At 35.7% G+C, this 15,576-nt stretch overlaps 2 protein-coding genes across 19 annotated transcripts in view; one reads left to right on the forward strand and one right to left on the reverse strand.

Moving 5' to 3' along the window:
• LOC134533082 (thioredoxin-like protein 1) overlaps positions 1-615 on the reverse strand; it is a 38,009-nt gene extending 37,394 nt beyond the window's left edge. Inside the window, exon 1 of one of the 2 annotated variants that reach the window (XM_063370316.1) lies at positions 125-615. In XM_063370316.1, coding sequence (XP_063226386.1) covers positions 125-222 — 98 coding nt within the window. In that variant the 5' untranslated portion in view covers positions 223-615. The remainder of the gene's footprint in view (positions 1-124) is intronic. The other variant, XM_063370315.1, reaches the window with a different exon arrangement.
• A 2,203-nt stretch (positions 616-2,818) lies between these two features.
• Positions 2,819-15,576, forward strand: part of LOC134533079 (inositol hexakisphosphate and diphosphoinositol-pentakisphosphate kinase 2) — a 98,410-nt gene continuing 85,652 nt past the window's right edge. For 7 of the 17 annotated variants that reach the window (XM_063370297.1, XM_063370305.1, XM_063370307.1 and 4 more), the window contains exons 1-3: positions 3,085-4,081; positions 7,252-7,431; positions 14,335-14,440. In XM_063370297.1, coding sequence (XP_063226367.1) covers positions 7,309-7,431; positions 14,335-14,440 — 229 coding nt within the window. In that variant the 5' untranslated portion in view covers positions 3,085-4,081; positions 7,252-7,308. The other 10 variants (XM_063370302.1, XM_063370308.1, XM_063370303.1 and 7 more) reach the window with 9 other exon arrangements.

Consider the following 15,576-nt stretch of genomic DNA (forward strand, 5'->3'; position numbering starts at 1 on the left):
TAAAAGTACTATTAAAAGTTTGCAATTATTTTCTCAAAATAAAGCACTACAAACTAGTTTAACATTGAAAGCAAAAACATAAAAAGCAAAACATAAGCTAAGTTATTGTTGTAAAGTTACTTACCAACTTGCAGTGAAGTCTGCCACAACTAATTTAGTACCTGAGGACGTCATTTCGGTCTGATAATGACTGTCGTTACTTATTATTCGTACTGACCCCATTATATATTACTAAAACAATCAAGATAAAATTAATTCAAATTCTCTCTTGAATGAGACAGCAGTTATAAACCATTTACATACACAATTTTCTCGAACACATATGGCCAAAGACTTCACTACACACATACGAAAAAATTGGAAACTCAATGCTAACCAGAGATGATGCTAACAAAGATTATCCTGGCAACAATCACCTGCGTTGTATAGCTTTCGGCACAATTGATATTAGCCAATAAAGTACAGACAAATATTTAAAGGAGAGCTAAGAGCGCGGTTACACGGGACCCTGAACTACTTCAGGTGAACATGTTTAAGTAAACACGTTTACAAACGCGAATGTGTACGGTTACACTGTAGTTGCTGAAAAGTGTGTTTAGCTCTAATACCGATTGTCTACTGTCAACGAATGACTGTGTTGTTGATCTCTATTTTGTAATTGTATCCAGAAAACGCGTGATATTCTCACTTGTTTATACAGTATTATCAGCACAAATGGAATGTGTTTTATATTGCTCAATATTTTTTTTTACAAATCGGGAATTCAAACAACATGCACAGTAAAATTTTTAAACTTATTTATAATTATTTTTTGAGCGAGAGTACCTATCTCAGTTTTAAGAAAATTAGGATCTATATATATTGACGACAGTCGTCGTACCCTCCCAGATACAGAGGCCGTACCTGGCCACCGACGCGGGCCTGAGGGGGCCTATTTTCCCCCCCAGTGAACCCCAGTGTGTGCGACGGCCAGGGACGCACCCGCGTGCGCCCTAGCATGCCAACGAGTGTTTTTTCTATGTGACTTTATCTTTTATTTCAGTGTGTATATATTTGTAAACGATTAAGGGATTTGAATGTGTGTAATTAACTTATTTTATTTATTATTCATTGTGCAAGTTCGCTGTGTAATTAATGTCTCGTGTATGTCTTTGTAAATAATTCAATAACTTTTTCTGAAGTGTTTCGCCGTAGTATGTAATTGCAGCCTGGCGCGCCGCGGGACGGAGCTCTCTCCCACGCCGGCCGATTTTCCCCTCCCTCCCCGCCACCCGCGGGCGCCGGCCCGCGGGCGAGCGGGGAGAGGCAGTCGCGTCCTGGTCTCGAGCGGAGACAGACGTGTTCGTTGCTCCGCGAGCCGCGCACGTTGCGCTCGGGATTGAACGTTCGCTCAGTCCGCAGTCGGTCACGGCAGCTGAGCTGCCACCGCGAATCAGCTTAGCATTGTTAACTTACGAGTCATCGGGAGACGTGTCTAGCGGGCAGTTTCTACAACGCGAACGTGGTGCTACGAGTCTCTGAACTTTTCGCCGTCCACGGAACATTACGTAACGGGCCGCGTATGTACAGCGTTCCGTCTTCGGGCCCTTTCTCACTGGGTCAGCCTAGCATTAATAAACTTTACGATTCGCGCCGAAACGTATTTGAGAACCGCCCCGTCATCAGGGAGTCCGTGTCGCCGTGGTAGGGCACTTGTTCCGCGACGGTTCCGCCAGGCTGCGGCAGGACTTTATAAGCGTTAATAAAAGACGGCTCGTGAAATTCGTTAATGCCGTGTTCTGCTTGCGACAACCCACCAACATTCCTCGCAATCACTTCACTCTCCCTCCAGGTCCCGCCTTTCCCGGTCCCGGCCACGTTGGCCTGGACCCACACCTCTCCGACGAGGGCAGTACGGGCATAACAGGACATTTATTTCAACGGGAAAACGGGGACCTGAAGCCGAGGGACGTCAATATATATATATATATATATATATATATATATATATATATATATATATATATATAATTATCTGTTGATTTTTTTTGTTGCATTCGGTAAAATATTACTCGAACTTGTGCCAGAAACACTTTCCAGCTTGAATTTCTGCAAAAGACTGTTTATATTCTAAACAGCCAATCAGAGGCTAATGTAGAAGATATGTCGATCTGAACTACTTTGCCAACCTGTTTAAGTTAAATGGGAAATGGCCTCGAACGAAACATGTTCAGACTGTGTGTAACCGCACTCAACAGCTGAACATGTTCACCTGAAGTAGTTCAGACTCCCGTGTAACCGCGCCCTAAGATGGACATGAAGAACTGCCATTCCCGATTACAACTGAAAAATTCACCTTCGGCCAACTTCGGGATTTATTTTTTTTTTTGCGCAGGAAAAATGAACTCAAACTTTAAAACACTATGGACGGTTAGTTAGGTTAGTATAGCTACATTAAAATAAACAGAGAAATATAAATATATATAAATAAACCCGAAGTTGGCCGATCACAGTAATGTTTACCATAGTCAGATTGTGTCCTATTTGATCTGTTTAAGAATATCGCTCACACATTTTGTTAATGATTTGCAATACTCATAATTTTTGGTACAATGCAAATTTTAATTTATTAATAAAGTACTACTTTAATATAGAAGAAAATAAAAATACTATATAAAATATTACTAAAATAGTAAATTTGGCTATAAGATTGATTCCTTTATTTTTTAGGTTGATTTAGCATATTAGTAATATTTCAAAGATCATATATTTTAAAAATCGTTGTCATCTCTATGTCCCTTCATTGTTTAACGATTTTGTTTTCTTAAATATATTGATCGATATACGTGATCGATACCTTCATGATTGTTCGTAGTGTTATTGTGTTTTTATTTTCGCAAAAGTTGTCTGCTATATTGTATCATTAAATACTGGACGAATATTATTTACAGTTTGTGGTTCTTTAATTTTATCTTATATTGTTGAATAACTTAAATGAATGTGATGTTAATTTTTTTAAATATAACTTACAATATGTTGCAAGAATTTTTATCAAGAATTTCATTTCAACCAGTTTCGGTGTTATCGTAATTTGAAGGTAGGCTCTTCAACTTTTAGATTAATGGTGTTTTTTAGGACGTTTTCCAATTTAAGTAGTTTCTTACTACCAATATACATTCTTCAGGCTCATTCTGGCGGTGTGTTTCCTCTGGAAACTAGATATGCATATTCCCATAATCTAATATTATTTGACCAACGTTAAATTGTTTCTCAGTCTCTCAAATGTACTTAACTGGTCTGAGGTTTCTTTGTAATTTTATTCCATATTATTACTACAAATTTAAATAATAAACCAAATTTTTGAACACACCTCCTTTATCTAATGGTTCACGGAACATGGTTCGAAAACTAAGATGTCTAGAGGTGTAAAAGTAACGAAAAAAAGTGTACCCGTATGTATTCGTTACTATAACAATCAGTACTCGTTACTATCGTATCGTTACTCGTTACTTCTGATACCGCATAACATGCAACGAATCGAGTCGTATTGCGTATGCGTACATTATGACGTCGCGTAAATAATAATAATTAGAATACATACAATTAACAATATTTGATAATTAACAGTTTTTGTTAACCAAGAAACAATTAAATCTCATTAGAGCGGCCTTATATTATCTCTTTTAAGATAATAAAAAAACGTGAAAATTCGCGATAATAAAAAACAAAAACATACATATTTCCAATTTGTAAAAAATACTTTCTTACGTTGTTTCTGTTCCAATCTCAAACGTTGTCTACACACACAATACCTTTAATAAACAGTAAAAAAACTTGGACGACGAATTTCCAAATTATACTTTACTTAATAAACAAACATCGTTCTTTGTAACATAAATTCATCGAATATGCGCGCGCATGCGTGAAACATACGAAACATGCGAGTAACGAAATATGCGAGTAACGAAATGCATCCGTGTGTAACGTTTCGTTACTCGTATATAGACGGCGCATCCGTTACTCAGTAACGAATACATACGGTTTGCTACAACTCTAAAGATGTCTGCCGGAAAAAAAAAACGGAGAAAGAGTGAGAAGCAAAGTAATTTCATCAGCGGAATGTTGATATTCAGCTGTGTTGTGTGCATGCTTCTTGCCTGAACATTATATATTTTATTATTTTATATATTTTTATTCTGATAACTGGTAAAACTACTTACAAAATAAAAATATTAATATTACCTATACATTGTTGCCCAATAGTTTTTATGTGATGTTACTGCATTATTATAAATAATTAGTTCAGATTTTAAAGGTTATTTTAGCTGTTATCTTTTATAAAAGATACTGATCCATGTTTGAAGACAAGTTTTTTTTTTAATAAGCTCTTTGGCGATCGTTACTACCAACACATATTATGCTTGTCACAATGATTATGGGTTCAATCTCATGTCATAGTCAATTTTTTTTATGGTGTTTTTAGGGTTATTTTCTTGTGTTGCAAGCTTAGCAAGGGATGAAATTTGTAGTATAAATTCTTACATCATGACTTTTCTGGAAATTTAAACTGAAACTAAACACTTGGATACATTTATGTCAGTGACATTCAAATATTTCAGAATATACTAGGGGGAAAAAAAAAGCATTTTTTTTTGTGTAATAAAAGTTATTATTATGTATGAATAATACATTTGCTAAATTTTTTCCCCTTGAATAATTTTGGACTCTATAGAATGTTACCTTTATCAGCAGTCATTCTGTTGTTTTGGAGGCCATTTTTTCTTGAAGATCCCGTTGTCCTAAGTCTCTAAATTCATAATAATGTGGCATTTTATTGTAAGCAAACAATATCATTCACTTTCACACTCGTGTCCTCTACTGGAAATTGAGATAGTCAGTGAGTGAAATGGGACATGGTTTTAGTTTATTAAATATTCTACTAAAACTTTTGTTTCTGTCCCTCCAATTACTTTCTCTCAGAGTAGTAAAAAAATTACAATACATTTTTATTGTGTGTACCTAGTTTCTTATATTATTTTCCATTCCAAATAGTTATCAATGTGAACATAAGTAAAGAAAAGTAACTGTGATGGCCTTATAGTTAAAGGGGAATGTCACACAAGAAATGATAAGAAAACTGTTTCTTTTTCACAGGCATTGTGAATCTTTCATTGGTAGTCCTCAATAGTTTCTTCCTGTCAGTTGTTATGCAAAAGCGGAAGAAGTGTTGCAACTTTCCCTTACAGGAGATTTTGGTAACTTTTTTTTATTAATGCCTATGAAAATTATCAGAGAAAAATAGATATAACTTAGATTCTGCAAAAAAAAAATTGGGAAGAGTATTCCAATTCCAGGGGTTTTAAAGTCAAACATTTGCTGGTTTTGGATTAATAATGTTATTACTCTATAATGAAGATTTAGGTTGATGTGTGGGGAAATATGCATATTTAGTTTGACTGATTACTAGTCATGGACTTTGGTTCCACTAGTGTCTTATGACTCTACTCCAGGCCTGTGACATGGTCTACCTGGGTGCTTGGTCACTGTACCTACAGATGCTCACGTGGTTGAGGGGACAAAGTACTCACAGTTTCTGGTAAGATGGTTTTTATTCATGCAGTATTACACACAAGAAATGAAATTAACAATAACTCTTCTCACAATGATTCTGTAAAAGTGCCAGCAGCAATTCACCCATTAATAGACTTTAATTGTTAGGTAAAGCAGTCTACCACCCTCGAAGATAAATAATAGGTTTAATAAAAAATTATAAATGGAGGATGCTAATGGATTAGTAATGCAAACGTGGAAGTCCTCGAGGTGCGGTGGTTGCTTCTACTTTGGGCGGCAGTCGAGCGAGACGGGGCACGGGTCAAGGTGTCATGGCCACAGTAAGCAATTACATGAAGATAATAGTAACATAGCAGAACCCTTCAAACTCATTCCATTAAATCACAAGTATTTACAGTGTATTAATATTATGTATATATATGAACATGTCTAATACCTTAGTTTAATTCTAAACTACTCAAATGAGGGTGCGTTCTGAAAGGTTTGCACATGGCGCTACTCTGTCCTTATTATAATACCTGGAAACATATACACTTGGGGCTAAATGGAAACATACAATAAAATTAACAAAACAGTAAAATATATGGACATGGCATTGACTCTACTTACGTCTCTTGTGATGACAGACTAGCACACGCACATACGCACGTTGGTGCGGAGGTTTGAAATACGTCGCGGCCATAGATGGTGTTGGGTGGAGAAAGGGGCTTGAAGCGGGGCGAGGCACTTCGGACTTACAGGAGGGCGTAGCCCTGTTCGATGTCAAGGTTATATTGCTGGTAGTATCCTGCAGTCAGAATGTTCAAGCATAGTGATAAGGTGGTAAGTATAGGTGGTAAGTATGTATCAAAACTAGAAAGAGCAGGAGAAGAAAGGATCTGTGGGGCAACGCCATACTATTTCTATCAAAGGGAGTATCTCAATCCCCTGAAAGGCAATAAGGATGTGAAAGACTACACCAGCAATTCTGTAAGGATCTTTGCAACAGTCTGAAAGCATAAGAAAAATGGCTGACAGTCTTTGAGATTCACTTTTCAAGGATATTTTAAGTTGAAAAGTGCTTAAAGAAGGTATTCAAAAACAGTGAGTTCTATCATTAACAGAGAAAATAATAAAATGTGTAGCCTTTATAGTTTTGCATGAAATTATGACAAGAATGTTGTGCATCCAGGAGGAATTTTCAGAGTTCCTAGCGAGCATGGCCAGATATGTTAGTTTTCTGGAAAATATTTTTTGGAAAATATTGAAATAATTTACTTAAAAATTTTTCTGCAAAATAGTAAAGTTTTATCTTTTTTTTTATGTAAGTAGAATCAAATAAATAAATTTTATTGATTTTTTTTTACAAAACAGAATCAAATAAAAACTTAAATTTATTGATTTTTTTTACATAAGCAGAATCAAATAAAACATACATTTTGTTTTGTTTTTACACCTAATGGCTCACTTAACATTTGATATTTTAGGTATGACCCATTCTGACCACTATCAGTTTATAGTAACAAAAAATAAATTATGAAACAGCATCTACCAAGAAATTATTGTATAACCCACCTACATCAACTTACCTTAAATAATGTAAATCCATGTTGGTAATAGAAAAAAAAGGCAATTTTCCTGAAATATATTAGGTTGTACGTATCCAGAAAATGTTCTTGATTGAAAACTCTGCCACTCACAAGTTCAAGCATGGGTGTGCAGGTAACGTTGCGAGCCCGCTGCTGTGATGTGGGCGCAGAGCGGCTGTAGCGTCCGGCCATGTCCTACACGGAACTGGAGCACGGCTACCAAGGTCTGCGCAGGGCACGCCCGTCCTTCTACATCGGCGTCGACAGCAGCAGCTCCGGTGTCGTGAGGCCGACCAAGATACGAGTGAGTCGAGTGAGTCTGTTGCTGAACCTGGCTCCAGCTCATCAGCCGCTAGGATGCTTCTTGCGAGGCTCAGCATGAACTAGAATCAGCATCAGATTATGATTCAAATGTGGGGTGGAATATTCATTGAGGTTGAATTTTAGATTGCATAAAACATAGTTTGCCTTTGTTTGAAACATTTTTATTTTAATAACTAAACAAAATAACACATGTAAAAATATTTTATTTATAGGAACCAATAGTTTTTTTTTATTAAATATTATTATGTGTCTCTATTTCCTCTGACTTAAAAATATTTCATTTCAAGCTCGGGGACTATTAAGTTTATTAAAATTAGATATACTTTCCATAGGTAAGCAATTAGAACATTATAAAACCATTTTTTTTGGCTCAGTTCTGCAACATTATTCTTGAATTGCAGTTGGAAAAAATATAATTATTAATGGTTCAAGATAAGATATATTTTGTAAAAAAAAATATTACTTAAATATGTTAATTTTTTTAATAGAATTCAAAATAAATCTTTTTTAAAAATACAGTAAGTGTATGATATGGATTTTTTAATACAGTAGTAGTCAAAATGAAGTTAAATCCTAATTGGTATTCATGAAATATTTCTGGTTTTAAATTAAGTTGAAATCTTCATGTGAGTTTTGTGTACTTATAGAATTAAAGGACAGTTGAAAAATATGTAATGTCTTGCTATGACCCTTGATTGTTATCAGTCCATACAGGACTACACAAGTTCTCAGTCCTGTAATGGGATCTAGCACAGACGGGTTTAAGTTTACAGGTTTAGGTCTCATTCAAACCTTGGTGGTTCTAGGGCTTGTCAAACGTGGTTTTTTTCTACTCTCATCTCCCTCCCCCATTGTCATCCTCCCAGCTTCCTGCTGTCTCCCCTGCTCCATCCCAAACCTTCCAACTCAACTTGCCTCACCCACTTTGCAGGCTTGCTTTGGGAAGCCATCTAACCCTGCTTTTCTCTCGTTTTGCTAGAGTTGGCCTTGTGTCAGGCGGGCAACAACGTGACGGTCTTCACGACGGGCGGTGCTGACGTCCTGTTTGTAGGCCTTTGTAGGTGATATTTTGCTCTGCGTAGCTTGGAATGTTCTTAGTGTGTTGTGATTCTCATTAGAGGGCTTATGACGGAGCACACCAGTCTTGATTCGTCCAAAACTAATTTCAGAAGGTCCTTTATTATTGAGTGTGTCCACATTGGCAAATAGAACTTTCAGACTAAAGAAGCACCGATCCTGAATTTGTGTAAAATTGTGTAATAGAACTAAAGTACAGTATGTCGATGAAATAATGTCCCAGTTATAAAATTTAATAGTGTCATCTGTGAGTAAGCATTGTAGTGTGTTGGTTCAAGGTCACAACTAAAGAGTAACTCAAACAGTTTTAGATAAGCGCATGCGCGAATACTGCTTTGTTGTTTTCTTGCTTGCAGCGTGAAAGAATGGCTCTTTCCCCAATTGGTAGAGCGTTAACCTGTAAACTTTATTTGGCAACACAATGCAGTCCGTCCCCATTCAAATCTCTTTGCATGAGAGTGATTGAAATCCCTGACCGTTGGATTGGTTATGATGGTCGAATGACAACACTCTTTTTTGCTGACCTCCACGCTCACCTGAAGTAACACCATGTGATTTTTTTCCTTTGGGGCTTTATAAAAGATTGTGTCTACGTTCCGCTGCTACGTAATGATTAGCCACAGTGGAGACACATGCTTCCATTACTCTGGACGTGTTAACCAAAGTGTGGGAAGAATTAGACTCTAGGTTGGCTGTGTGCTGTATAACTAAAGGTGCACATATTGAACATTTGTGTAAAAATAAAACAAGGTTAGTTTACCTTCAATTTCATGTATGATTTGTTGTAAATAGTCTAAAAAAACTGTTATAATATTCCATTTAAACTGGGACATTATTTTGTGAACAAACTGTATATAATTTAAATTATGTAATGAATCAGTGCATATTCAGCAGCAGGAGCAATAAGATGTAGGCTGGTGACGGAGTGATTCATTTTGCCCGATGTGTTCGGACACCTGCCTGTATGTGCACACATAACACATGCCCGTGTGTGTGTTTGTCTTGAGAGGTGGGGGATGTCATATTTATACTCCTCTTGATGTATATGTGGCGTGTCGTCCAATGCATCCTGTCGCCTGAAGATACGTCAGCAAAGTGGTTATTTATAAATTCAAGCTTATTTTCGGGTTGTTATGGATGTAACAGTTGCTACTCATCTGTGACGCGTTCTTGCCTCTGTGTTGCCCCTGTGTCTCGGGTGATGTGCACATTGTAGTTATCAACACCTCAATGAAGTATGTATGGTAAACAGTTTGTGTGTGTATTCACAAAATTAGAACCAAATTAATTTAATCCTTTATTTTTCTACTGTTTCTGTACATTTAAAAAGTGAAACTCAAATAATCATGATATGTCTGAATATTTAATAACGGGCACCTTTTTTTGCGATTGCGTAGCTCTAGTTTCTTTAAATTATCAGGCTTAGGAAGTACATATTGGATAGGTACAAAGCATAAATAATTTCTGTGGTTTAACATTTCAATGTGACAAATTTTTTAAAGCAATTGATTTGTGTTCTAAACATTGTAAATATAATTTTTCTTCTACAAATAAATTATTGATGTACATTTTTTTTTAAACATTATTATAGATAACTTACCTCGAACTATGGCCGTTGCTAGTCACTTGCTGATCAGCTAAGAATGCTTCCAAATTGGGTCAGCAGTTCTCGTATTGGGGGGCATGCTAGACACAACACCCATGCTTCTGTCTCACCTCACTACTCATCCTGGGTTGCTGGGGGACAGCTTCCTCCTCGTCGAGTGTCGGCTCAGACCAGGCGGAGAACGGCGTGTGGGTGTCGGTTTTCTTCCAGACCCACAGCCAGCATGCGTCATTGGCAAACACACTGCGTGTAGTCATGGAATATAGTGGCGGGTGGAGGATTACTGTAATCTCGCCAAGTACCTTTTGGCCTTGTAGCATCCGTCAAACAAGAATTGTTAGGTGTAGATTGCAAAGTGCCTTGCTGCTATCATTTATCTTGTGTGTGTAATTGTGTTGAGCCGTGTGTTGAAAATATCGTAGAAATATTGTATCTTATTTAAATTTTTTAAAAAAATGTTCCATCTAATAGTGATGAATAGGTGTGTAATGCATATTTGATTGGAAAATTTTCTGTAATGAAATAAAATTCTTTTGTTTCCTTTGAGGTGTTTTGTTTATGGTTTTAGATTGAATACCTTAAAATGGTTTTTATTTTTTTATGATCATGAAGCATGGTGTACCATCTATTTGCTTGGTTGACGAACTTTTATTCATACTGTTTTGTCCTTTGCATAGGTCTGTTAGTCATTTGGTGCATGAGCTATTTTGTGTTCGATAAAAAATAATGTTGAAAAATAAAGTAGAACTAAAACAGAATATATCATTGATATTAATATAGTAGCTGAGTAAATTTTATGCATTGTCCTTATTGATGCATGATTCAACATTTATTTTAGAGTTTTCTGTTTTGTTGAAAACCGAAATATCACATTGGTCTTAAAGTGATATTCTGTCTTTCTTCTTTTTAATAAAAATCAGTTGGAAGGTTGTGATTTTATGATAGACTATAATAAAGGAATATAAAAAACAGACATTGAGGAATATCATATTTTGAACATGTTAAATAGCTTTTATGGGTCTATTTAAAATTTTTGAGTTTTACAAAATACATTAGTATAACACACAACTACCAATAGCAGTACAGTATTTGATTTAGGCATATTTCTCCACACTTAATGTTAGCTGGTGTCCATAAAAACCATAACTCACTAAATAAAAGTAGCCATTAATGCTCAAATGTTCTTTTTAAAATACTACACATTATCACATTACAGATTCAAGACCCTGCCTTATATATTTCTGAACACACAAAGTTTATATTTCTTTGAAGATGCCAATTCAGCATCTCAGTCAGCCACTTGTCAATGAAGGAACATAAATATTGATTCATTGACTCTTGAACAACAATTTCCTAGAAAATCTCAAAATGAGACTACTTCATTATCTTTGAAATAATGTTGTAGAATTATCTCGTAAGCTATCCTGTTATCAACATTGTAACATATATTCTTATTTGATTATAGCCCAGTGCTGCCTTGTGGTGACTACATCCTCACGACATATTTTTTGTATATCACGAATTGTCATTTTGTGAGCTGCCATTTTGTTCGTTGTAGTTCAAACTCGTAGAGTTGATAATTTTCGAAAATGATGACAGTTTCTTCGTTTTGTTTCAGCTAAATATCAGAATGTATTTTGTTTTGTGCCTAGGGAGTTATCTAAACTCATCATTCATGTGGGGTGGAAACATATTGAAACCAATTAGGTGTTCTGATGCCGACTCGTACCTGAATGCATGTGAACCATAGACGAACCAGTATGTATGGCAACTAATGAAACACCATGCTTTGCGTAGAAATTTTTAGTCTGTTTGACAGTATTACAGCTAAATTATATAAGCCTGATTTTTGGAAATATGTATTTGTTTCAAAAAAGTTAAGAATACCAAACACACTATAAGAAGGCATGTTACTGTGTGGTGTTGTAGCAGCTTTGTGGTGGTTTCATTTGCTCCTCTTTTGTTGACATTCTTGTTTTCTTTCATTTCAGCTGCTTCTCTCTGTTAGTCTTGCCTTCTCTCTTCTAAGAAATGGCCTCTTATCCCCAAATGCCAGACGTATTCACATTTGATGTGGACAGCAGTGCTGAGCCCTATTGGCAGTTCATGGTACTTGTTGCTGGTGTTTTGTGATGAGTCACACTTCACACTAATACTTGCTGATTACTCACTCAGTCCCTACTGATTGCTAATTAGTTTTCCCACTAATTGCTAATGTAGTCATAATTATCAATATGGACAGTTTTATAACAATTTAACCTTGCTTGAGTAATGATGCAATATATTTACATTAGAGCAGCAAAACAAATTTTATTGGCTTTGCACCCAAATGCATACATTTTTGTGACAAATTTTAATTGGTTGAATTTTGTGCATGTAACTTATATTTGTAAAAACTGTGTTTAGTTTTCAATAAATACAATTACTTATTTTTTTGTACTTGTAGCTTAGGGCATGCAAAATTTTTCTAACTATTAAAAAAAATATTGTGTGGATTTCTTTTTGTATGTATAAGTGAAAATAATATCTTTATCTATCAACTTGTTTGCTATAAAAATCAATCGGTGTGTGAGAGGTTTGTGTAGTACCAATGATAATATAGCTTCACTTTATATGCACTACATGACTAATGTTTTTTGAGTCAGTTCTTTGTATTGCTTTCAGTGATTGTTTCCGCTCTGTTGCATTAAAAATGAACTTGACCAATTACGTAGCCATGTGGGTAAAAATAAGTGAACAAATTACCTTGAAAGTGTAAATTTGCATGTATATGAGTATAAGGTGTTAAGGACATGCATATAAAAATTTTTCTCTAAAGAGTTTTATTCATTTTTTCTTATTTTATACTTGGAAAATGTTATAATTTTATTAAAAATGAATGAATTAAAATATGTTTCTCTACATATAACATACCAAACAATAATTACTTTTTGTTCTATTTTCAATGCTTAAAACTAATAATGATATTATTGTCACAGATAAAGAAAATTTTAAAACACGTTATTTTTATAGATATTTAATGATAATTTTTTTATTGAAGGGATGGCTGCAGCTAATGGAATATAAACTAGTCACATTAGACTTAACTAATTAATGACTGAAAGTTCAATATGTTTTTATGTTGAACAAATCCAAACACCCCCCCCCCCCCCTAGATTTGCAGTAGGCTTTTTCTCTTTCAAGTGTGCTAGACCTGTAGTTTTTGAAATAGTTGCAAAACACACAATTTTTTATTTATCTAACGCACAAGTGTTTGGTTGATATCTCCAACCAATTTCTGAAGTTATATATAGCAAACTCAAAATTTTATAAAATAAAAATTAACTTATATTCTTTTAAATTATTTAGTAAACCAGTCGGTATTTTATGGGAGTTAATCTTTTTTGTTTACCACAGAAACTGGCATAAAGTTCTGGTATTGTATTTGTTCTGCTCTGCAGTGTTTAAGCAACATAGTTAAACAAGTAAATTTTGATGCTGACATCTGTTGTATTGAAGGAAGACGTCATGTGTGGCTGTTGTGCACTTGTTACTCAAAGACCATGACAAGGTCGGCCTTTCGGCAAGTGTGCTAATGATTGGATGTGTGTTTGAAGTTTGAAGTGAAACAGATGGTAGCCTCTCGTGATCCACAAGTGTACAAGTGATTCAGACAGATGTTCCATTGAGCTGAAGTGTAACTGATGGAAGCATGTGCATATCATCACTCTGTTGTTATTGAACATCTGTAGTTGAAATCAGTTATGTTTTTATAATTTTCTATGCTCTAGATATTTATTTTAAAATGAATCTGTTTATTGATGGATTTGTTTTGAATCATTAATACCTTTATATGCAATTACTTCAACCATGTGTGATTAATGAACGTACGTTGCAGTGTATGTATAGTGAAAAGTGTCAGTATCTGGAATTGATTTTATAATAATCTGTTCTAAGTTCAGAGTATGTTCAAATTAAAACATGTCAAGAATAACAGTGCGGTAGTTGTTATTGTGTGTCCTGGGCTTGTGATGTGTTCTCGAAGGTCGTTAAGTGTTCATGTTGATGACGTTTTGTTTTGGACCAGCACTTGTGGAGTAGTCTTGACAACTGCAGGAGCGGGAGTGTTTGGGTCGAGTGTGGCCGCGAAGGAGCCGCCGGGCGCAAGTGACTTGTCTCCCTCTCTTATCGGAAGTGTGCGTGACGCCCGATTGTCGCTGTGCCCGGTAGCGTCCGCAGTTTGGCCATGGAGACGCTCAGCTGGTGGAAGGACTGGTGGCGGCTGAAGCGACGCCGCTCCAAGAAGGACGAGTGGCCGTGCTACTGCGACCAGTGTGTACGTAACGAGACCGCACCGCGAAGTGCTGTGCCTGCTTTGCGCATCACGCTTCAAACTGTTTCGGTGTGCGTGCGTGCGTGCGGTCTGGGAGCAGGGGCCTTCCCGTTGCTTCACTTGCCTCTTGTGAGCGTGTTCTTGGTCAACGTCCTTCTGTCGTGTTTTTTTTTTCTCTCCGTACGATACGTGTAATTTCTGCGGTCTGACGATCGTTTATGTTCCTTCTGTATTATACTGTATCTACCTTTTATGTCGTATTAATTGTTTGATAATTTTTACAATTTGTTCCCTGCACTGTTTCACAGCTTCTATTGCTGCTAGATGATAATGAAAACAGCACAATGTTGTATGGCTAGCAGCATGAATAAATACAGTGTACCCTGCATAATAATTAGACTGTTTCTGTCCACTTTATGTGTAATAATGTCTTCTTTTAAGACCGTCAGTGAGATAATCCTAATGGTTGGTGGTGTACCATCATGATTTGGCTCATTATGTGGGTATGTAGTAATGACAGTCTAATTCCAGAATGTTGTAATTCTTGAAATTACTGTCATTCTATTTCTCTAATACACAGCTAAGATTGCTAATACATTTGTAAAACCATATTTATAAATAAATTAAGTGAATACTACATTATATTTTATTACAAAGCTACTAAAATAGTAGAATATAGTAATGGTTACTCATGATAAGTATAAAACTTCAGTAGTTTTATGGAAGTCATTAACATACAATAGTATATGTTTTATTATTTACAAAAAATATCAGTATCAATATGTAGGACACCACATTCATCTGTTGTCAAATACCTGTTTTATTTTTACACTTAAAAATGCTTTTGATATAGTTTATATAGGACTGAAATTAGCCCAACCTTTGTAACAAAGCAGTCCGACACCTGTTGTTTTTTTTAACCAGAGAGCTAAGTAGTATATCTTATAGAGGTAACATACACTGTGAGCCAGTATACATAATTATGCTTAAATTAAAGGCTTATTTTTGTGTTTTGTGGTTGATTTGTTGGGTATTGGTACTAGGTTTGTGTGGTGCAATAAATTCATATTGCTGTGTGTTGTGTGGTGTCTGGGATTGGATTTGAGCCTCGGTTTGGTTATGTTGGAGTAAGAGCTTTG

Source organism: Bacillus rossius, chromosome 6 (genome assembly GCF_032445375.1).
Source record: "Bacillus rossius redtenbacheri isolate Brsri chromosome 6, Brsri_v3, whole genome shotgun sequence".
Classification (NCBI taxonomy): Eukaryota; Metazoa; Arthropoda; class Insecta; order Phasmatodea; family Bacillidae; genus Bacillus; species Bacillus rossius.